We start from the raw sequence: 9,342 nt of genomic DNA on the forward strand, positions 1-9,342 counted from the left end.
CATGTAGGAGCAGTATAGACCTAGTCTGTTCATTATATACATCTACATGATGTATTGTTAGTCCATGTAGGAGCAGTATAGACCTAATCTGTTCATTATATACATCTACATGATGTATTGTTACACCATGTAGGAGCAGTATAGACCTAGTCTGTTCATTATATACGTCTACATGATGTATTGTTACACCATGTAGGAGCAGTATAGACCTAGTCTGTTCATTATATACATCTACATGATGTATTGTTAGTCCATGTAGGAGCAGTATAGACCTAGTCTGTTCATTATATACATCTACATGATGTATTGTTACACCATGTAGGAGCAGTATAGACCTACAGTAGCTGGCTACTTATTTATATGTTGTTTGACTGAATGAAACTGCCTTAAATGTGCTGTAGTAAACATTTTTTATTCTCACTAATCAATCACCACATTCCTGTCTTTGTATGTCTCAATAGTATTATTTAATTAAATCCATGTAAAATAATCTTTGTCTGAAAATAAAATCTGATCCTCAACTGCGTTTCCCTCCAGTCAGCAGACGGCGATGTGCGTCTTTCAGGCGATGCTGCAGCGTGACGTATAATCTAGTGGACGGTTCTTCATAAACAGCTCGTCAACCACCTCGGTAGCTTGCTAGCCAACATAGCCGAAAGATTCAAGCTATTTAGACGCTTTCGATCTATATTAGCTACTGTGTTTTAGACACACTTCTGTCGTATCTACTTGTTAACCTATTTAATTTAATATTACGTTATTTTTTATTAGTCAGCTATAGTAGCTGACTGGTTAAGTTAGCATTAGCCTAGTCGCTAATGATAGCTAGCTAGCTAACATCCCCGAACATGAGCTCCCTAAACTACTCCTCTCCTGTTAAAGAAGAGGAGGTCTGCTGGACGGAGAAAGAAGCTCTGGGGCTGAACATTGTCGTGAAAGAGGAGAAGGAAGAGGAGGATGTTACAGTAAAACAAGAAGTAGAGGGTGAGGCTGTTACAGTGAAAGATGAAGAGAGAGACGTTTCAGTTAAACAAGAGGAAGAAGAGGATGATGCTGTTTTTGGAGTGAAGAAGGAAGGAGAGATTACTGTCACATTGAAAGATGAAGAGGAGGAGACGGGAGATCTGATTAACACCAGTAAGTACCGCCTTCAATTCGTTTTTAACTTTGGATATTCGGAGTTGGCTCGTCAATACCTCTTCAACGGAGGGCCCTGGGATGATGACTGATATGTCTAGAATCAGACGACGTAGAGAGCAAGCTACCCCTTGTTTTCTCCGTTCCGTTTCCAAAAAGTGACTTAACATATATATTTGATGAGGGTCTATCTGCTGACCGCAGACTGGGGGCCACGGCATGTAGTGATTTTAATGTAGTGATGTTTTACTACACACCGTTCCCCCCATGAGAGCCATGTGAGAGTTGGGTTGGCTACACCAAAGATTATGGATATACTGACAAGATGTCTCTCCGTCCTAACAAGGGGAGTCGTTGTCCACAAAGCTGCACTGCGGGTCTTCTAGCTCCCGTTTATCTTTTCTTTGGAATGGTGGATACATCTTATTATTGTAATCTATTGTTTATATTCTATGAGGGTTGTTGTCGTCAACCGCCTGTATTCAATGGAGAGAGATGCTAAGCTACTAGCATGAATATGCATAGCGATCTGAAGACAACTCCTATAGTGTTTTTATCAAAGTTGTCGGTATGTCACGTGTCCACGTAACAACTTAATCATTACGAAACTTCTGTTAGATCAAGTAAACCTCACGTAGCAAATAAGCCATTCATTTTGTTGTTGACCAAATTCAACACTTTCCACATTGGGTTGATAATTGTTTCCACTTGGATACAACCTACTGTAACCTACTGGCATGACCTAGAGAGATACAACCTACTGGCATGACCTAGAGAGATACAACCTACTGTAACCTACTGGCATGACCTAGAGAGATACTACCTACTGGCATGACCTAGAGAGTTACAACCTACTGTAACCTACTGGCATGACCTAGAGAGTTACAACCTACTGTAGCCTACTGCCATGACCTAGAGAGATACAACCTACTGTAACCTACTGGCATGACCTAGAGAGATACAACCTACTGTAACCTACTGGCATGACCTAGAGTGTTACAACCTACTGTAACCTACTGGCATGACCTAGAGAGTTACAACCTACTGTAACCTACTGGCATGACCTAGAGAGTTACAACCTACTGTAGCCTACTGGCATGACCTAGAGAGATACAACCTACTGTAACCTACTGGAATGACCTAGAGAGTTACAACCTACTGTAGCCTACTGGCATGACCTAGAGAGATACAACCTACTGTAACCTACTGGCATGACCTAGAGAGTTACAACCTACTGTAACCTACTGGCATGACCTAGAGAGATACAACCTACTGTAACCTACTGGCATGACCTAGAGAGATACAACCTACTGTAACCTACTGGCATGACCTAGAGAGTTACAACCTACTGTAACCTCCTGGCATGATCTAGAGAGATACAACCTACTGTAACCTACTGGCATGACCTAGAGAGATACAACCTACTGTAACCTACTGGCATGACCTAGAGAGTTACAACCTACTGTAACCTACTGGCATGACCTAGAGAGTTACAACCTACTGTAACCTACTGGCATGATCTAGAGAGATACAACCTACTGTAACCTACTGGCATGACCTAGAGAGTTACAACCTACTGTAACCTACTGGCATGACCTAGAGAGATTCAACCTACTGTAACCTACTGGCATGACCTAGAGAGATACAACCTACTGTAACCTACTGGCATGACCTAGAGAGATACAACCTACTGGCATGACCTAGGGAGTTACAACCTACTGTAACCTACTGGCATGACCTAGAGAGTTACAACCTACTGTAACCTACTGGCATGACCTAGAGAGATACAACCTACTGTAGCCTACTGGCATGACCTATATATATATATATATATATATATATATATATATATATATATATATATATATATATATATATATATATATATATATATATATATATACAAGCATTTCTAAACTTTTTTTCTCACTTTTATGGGGTATTGTGATGTCTTTATGAGGTATTGTCTGAAAATTGATAATTGAAAAAAAAATCTATTTCATAATAAAAATATGTAAAAAGGTGAAGGGGTCTGAATGCATGTATGTTGTATGTCCTAGGGCAGATTTAAAAAAAAAATAGTATTTTCTTTCTACCAATTGATTGGTTGAAATGTTATGACGTGTATTTGTTCATATAGACACTCTCCATGTGTTTAATAAAATCAACTGTATGTGCAGAACTTGAATTGAACTGATGCTTCAAGCGTTTGATTAAATAATTAACACACACAAATGACTTGAGGAATCCAGAGGTCAATATAACCAGAAGAAAATAACCAATTCCCCACCTGCTGCTGGCCTTCGTTAATTCTGACGTAATGCTCCTGGAGTTTCCGGTAAAATAGGCAAACTTTTTCCATTTCCGTTTGAAGTGCCAATTTATCTTACCATTTCTACCGATCTGCTTGCCAGTTATGAACGAGTTACAACACCTGTTTGGCTCCTCCACTTCCTGGGTCGGTGAAGTGAGGTATTACATTTAAGGATTAAATCATTTAAGGAATATATCCAAGTCTCACGCTCATCACCTGTGGAATGCGGGGCTTCCAGCAAGGTGTGGATTTAACCTGTTAGGGCTAGGGGGCAGTATTTAAACGGCCGGATAAAAAACTTACCCGATTTAATCTGGTTACTAATCCTACCCAGTAACTAGAATATGCATATACTTATTATATATGGATATAAAACACCCTAAAGTTTCTAAAACTGTTTGAATGGTGTCTGTGAGTATAACAGAACTCATATGGCAGGCCAAAACCTGTGAGATTCCTTTACAGGAAGTGGCCTGTCTGACCATTTATTGGCTTTCTTTGACATCTCTTCCCAAAACAACTCTGCGGTAACGTGACACTTCCCACGGCTCCAATGGGCTCTCAGAGCCCGGGAAAAACCTGAATGACGTAATTCAAAGCCCTGGCTGAAACACACGAGCGCTTTTGCTAAGTGGTCTATCAGAGGACAAAGGGCTTAGGCTCGTGCACTGGCCTCCCCCGTCTTTCTGTTTTTCCCTCTATTTACCGAAACGTAGATTCCCGGTCGGAATATTATCGCTTTTTTACGAGATAAATTGCATAAAAATTGATTTTAAACAGCGGTTGACATGCTTCGAAGTACGGTAATGAAATATTTAGAATTTTTTTGTCACGAAATGCGCCATGCGCACGACCCGTATTTACCATTTCGGATAGTGTCTAGAACGCACGAACAAAACGCCGCTGTTTGGATATAACGATGGATTATTTGGGACCAAACCTACATTTGTTATTGAAGTAGAAGTCCTGGGAGTGCATTCTGATGAAGAACAGGAAAGGTAATAACATTTTTCTTATAGTAAATCTGATTTTGGTGAAGGCTAAACTTGCCGGGTGTCTAAATAGCTAGCCCGTGATGGCTGGGCTATGTACTTAGAATATTGCAAAATGTGCTTTCACCAAAAAGCTATTTTAAAATCGGACATATCGAGTGCATAGAGGAGTTCTGTATCTATAATTCTTAAAATAATTGTTATGCTTTTTGTGAACGTTTATCGTGAGTAATTTAGTAAATTGTTAGTAAATTCCCCGGAAGTTTGCGGGGGGTATGCTAGTTCTGAACGTCACATGCTAATGTAAAAAGCTGTTTTTTGATATATATATGAACTTGATTGAACAAAACATGCATGTATTGTATAACATAATGTCCTAGGTGTGTCATCTGATGAAGATCATCAAAGGTTAGTGCTGCATTTAGCTGTCTTCTGGGTTTTTGTGACATTATATGCTAGCTTGAAAAATGGGTGTCTGATTATTTCTGGCTGGGTACTCTGCTGACATAATCTAATGTTTTGCTTTCGTTGTAAAGACTTTTTGAAATCGGACAGTGTGGTTAGATTAACAAGAGTCTTGTCTTTAAAATGCTGTAAAATAGTCATATGTTTGAGAAATTGAAGTAATAGCATTTCTAAGGTATTTGAAAATCGCGCCACAGGATTCAACTGGCTGTTACGTAGGTGGGACGATTTGGTGCCACCTAGCCCATGGGCCTCAGAGCTTGGACTCGAACCCAGAATCTCTAATGGCACAGCTTAGGCCACTTGCTCACCATTTTTGCTCCAGGCAGATATACTACATACATAGCTAGCAGTTTCTGCATTAGCAGGGAGGTGTTTCTGCAATCAAATTGTGTGCGCATCGCCCTTGTCGCAATATTAGGAAACACAGAAAGGTGCCTATATTTGAGAACAAAAGTCGCCTGGCACACTGCTTAGGAGTTCAACACCTTTTACTTATTTCTAGTTACTACTAATGTGAAAACAAGACTAAATATGACTATTGTTGCTCACTTGACTGTCTTAAGACAATTGTCAAGTAATTTTAACATTCATTACAGACGTCAATTGTTGTACAGTATCATGGCTACGCTGTTGGCATCACCTTTTTCAGTGGATTTCTGCTGTTGTGAGCCTTTAACTATCTGTCTGACTTGTTCACACAGGAGAGAGACGTGACTATCATGGATCCTCTGGGGAGCCTCAACATCATGATGCTAACGAGTCAGAGAAGAGTCTGTCCAGATTCTATCACCTCAAGAAACACCAGCAGAGACCCACAGGGAAGAAATCTATCTGCTGCTCTGACTGTGGAAAACATTGCAAATCTTCATCAGAACTTAAAATACACCAGCGAACACACACAGGAGCGAAATCTCACCACTGTTTTGATTGTGGGAAGAGTTACTTAAGATTAAAAGCACTAAAAGTACACCTGAGAATTCACACTGGAGAGAAACCTTACAGCTGTGATCAATGTGGGAAGAGTTTTACTACATCTTTCTCTCTGACTCTACACCAGAGAATACACACAGGAGAGAAACCGTACAGCTGTACTGAATGTGGGAAGAGTTTTACTCAGTCAAGCAACCTGTTATCACACCAGAGGATACACACAGGAGAGAAATCTTTTAGTTGTAATCAATGTGTGAAAAGTTTTATTTCATCTAGTGACCTGACTGTACACCAGAGAACACACACAGGAGAGAAACCTTATAGCTGTGATCAATGTGGGAAGACTTATATTTCATCTTGCCATCTGACTAGACACCAGCGAGTACACACAGGAGAGAAACCTTATAGCTGTAATCAATGTGGGAAGAGTTTTACTCGGCCAGACAGCCTGATATTACACCAGAGAACACACACAGAAGAGAAACAATATAGCTGTGATCAATGTGGGAAGAGTTTTGCTGCATCTGGCTCTCTGACTCTACACCAGAGAACACACACAGGAGATAAACCTTATAGTTGTGGTCAATGTGGGAAGAGTTTTACTACATTTGGCTCTCTGACTCGACACCAGAGAAGACACACAGGAGAGAAACCTTATAGCTGTGGTCAATGTGGGAAGAGTTTTACTACATCTGGCTATCTTACTCTACACCAAAGAACACACACAGGAGAGAAACCTTATAGTTGTGATCAATGTGGGAAGAGTTTTACTACATCTGGCTCTCTGACTCGACACCAGAGAAGACACACAGGAGAGAAACCTTATAGCTGTGGTCAATGTGGGAAGAATTTTACTACATCTGGCTATCTTACTCTACACCAAAGAACACACACAGGAGAGAAATCTTATAGTTGTGATCAATGTGGGAAGAGTTTTACTACATCTGGCTCTCTGACTCGACACCAGAGAAGACACACAGGAGAGAAACCTTATAGCTGTGGTCAATGTGGGAAGAATTTTACTACATCTGGCTGTCTCTCCAGATCAAAACACCTCAAGAAACACCTGCAGAGATCCACAGGGAAGAGATCTCACTGCTGCTCTGACTGTGGGAAGAGATTCACCTCTTCGTCAGGCATTAAAATTCATCAGAGAACCCACACAGGAGAGAAACCTTTTAGCTGTACTCAATGTGGGAAGAGTTTTACTTCATCTTTCTCTCTGACTCTACACCAGAGAATACACACAGGAGAGAAACCTTTCAGCTGTGATCAATGTGGGAAGAGTTTTGCTGCATCCTGCTCTCTGACTCGACACCAGAGAAGACACGCAGGAGAGAAACCTTATAGCTGTGGTGAATGTGGGAAGAGTTTTACTACATCTGGCTGTCTGACTCGACACCAGAGAACACACACAGGAGAGAAACCTTATAGCTGTGATCAGTGTGACAAGAGATTCTCCGGTAAAAGACATCTGATCAAACATCAGAAAATACATGAATGAGTTGTTTCATGATATCAATGATATAATGTCACAATGTAGAATGTTTAAACATTGTAGAAGGAGTATTTTAATGATGTCACAATGTAGAACCCTAAACGTTTGTCCCCTGTTCTATTGATTTCAACATGATATGGATATTAGCCTCAGGGGGAAAATCCAGGCTCTGAAATGGAAGAGTTACTATTTATGAGATTTAACAAAAAGTGATTAACAAAAAAAGAGCTGTGTTACACTTACCATGTTGGTGACCCACTTGAATCAAAATGCAACACTTCAAAATGTAGCTAGCAGCTTTCTACAAGTTGTCCTCTGACCAGGGATGTACACATTATTCCCAGATTCCATGTGGTTTTTCAGCTGTTCGTTTTAACAGGATGTGCAACCTCATGTCCCTCCTCTTGCATAATTGATTTCAACATGATATCGATGAGTGATGACAAATAAGTTCCTTTGTTTAGCGACCCCTACATTTAAATGCATCACTCCAAAATGTAGCTGACTGTCTTCTTCAGGTTGTCCTCTAACCAGTGAGGTGAAATATATCTCCCATTTCCATGTGTTTTGTTTAGTTCTGTTAGTTTCAACATCATGTACAACCTGATTTCCCCCCTAATTGATATCAGTGATTTATTGCTACTTGTCAAAACAACAGCGTTTCTGGTGCAGTTTATAAGGTGCTTGTTTTAAAAATTACAAGTAATATGATTATTGTGGCAGATGTTTGTGTATATAGCACATTTTATGTTTAGGTTTTCAATTTATCACAAACTGTTTCTGCTTATTGGTTATTGATTTGGACACGTTAAAACTGTGTTTTGACATCGGGGATATCCCATCTAGCAACATGTAATTGAAAAGAAGACTATGCCCCGTTTTTTCAGTGACTTGAAAAAAACTTAATTTCAACTTTAGTTGCAGGTAGCCTAGTGGTTAGAGCGTTGGGCCGTCATTGTAAATCAGAATTTGTTCATAACTGACTTATTGACAATTATTGCCTACCGGGGAACAGAGGGTTAACTGCCATGTTCAGGTGCAGAACGACAGATTTACCTTGTCAGCTCGCGATTCAATCCAGCAACCTTTCGGTTACTGTTAAATGAAGGTTAAAATAAAGAAATAAATACACATGGACGCAGTATAATCATTTGGTCTGTAATCAATTTTATTAACAATCCTACATCACTCCAGTATTTCTTCACAACATTCAAGCGTTAATTGTCTTTATTCCACTACTGAAGAATCATGTCTCAAATCACCTCATATTTCAAACATTCAGCCTGACAAAATATACGTTTTATTATTCCATGCCTGACCTTTAAGTTAATTATTGCCAATACATATTAACAAAAGGGTGTACATTTGATCACAATTCATTTTGACTTTTTCCGTTTTGCAGATGTTTTGTTTGGGCTCGTTCCAAGTGGACCAGAGTTCTAGAAGCTAGTGAGTTTTAGGAAGACGAGAGTTCTAGAAGCTAGTGAGTTTTAGGAAGACGAGAGTTCTAGAAGCTAGTGAGTTTTAGGATTCTATAGAAAGAAGAGAAAAAGGAGAAAAAAATATTTCAATTGTATATTATTATTTAGAAATAAGTGTGTTTTTCTTGTTTTTAATTGTTGACAGGAGGTGAAGCATTTTAGTTGATTTTAATATGAAATGGAAGTTGTTTTCTGTTGGTGGTGAGCAAACTTGTCCAACATAAATATAGGATATATTTGTTGTCTTAAGGTGTTACAGGCTTTGGTTTTTCCATTTATGTTTTGAGGTTGGACTTTAGCACGTCTAGCTCGTTAGCACGTCTAGCTCGTTAGCACGTCTAGCTCGTTAGCGCGTCTAGCTCGTTAGCACGTCTAGCTCGTTAGCACGTCTAGCCCGTTAGCCCGTCTAGCTCGTTAGCCCGTTAGCACATCTAGCTCGTTAGCACGTCTAGCTCGTTAGCACGTCTAGCTCGTTAGCCCGTCTAGCTCGTTAGCACGTAGGACGCACTGATTGGTGTCACC

General features: G+C 39.9%; 1 protein-coding gene across 1 annotated transcript; it reads left to right on the top strand.

Annotated features, from left to right (window-relative positions):
- The first annotated feature begins 624 nt into the window (after positions 1-624).
- On the top strand, positions 625-8,470 carry LOC145876337 (uncharacterized). The gene is made up of 2 exons (XM_082972126.1): positions 625-1,137; positions 5,613-8,470. The coding sequence occupies exons 1-2, from the start codon at positions 849-851 to the stop codon at positions 7,343-7,345; spliced, it is 2,022 nt and encodes a 673-aa protein (XP_082828252.1). The 5' UTR covers positions 625-848; the 3' UTR covers positions 7,346-8,470.
- Positions 8,471-9,342: the final 872 nt, after the last annotated feature.

The sequence above is a fragment of the Salmo salar genome, unplaced genomic scaffold (genome assembly GCF_965601325.2).
Source record: "Salmo salar unplaced genomic scaffold, fSalSal1 ptg000578l, whole genome shotgun sequence".
Lineage (NCBI taxonomy): Eukaryota > Metazoa > Chordata > Actinopteri > Salmoniformes > Salmonidae > Salmo > Salmo salar.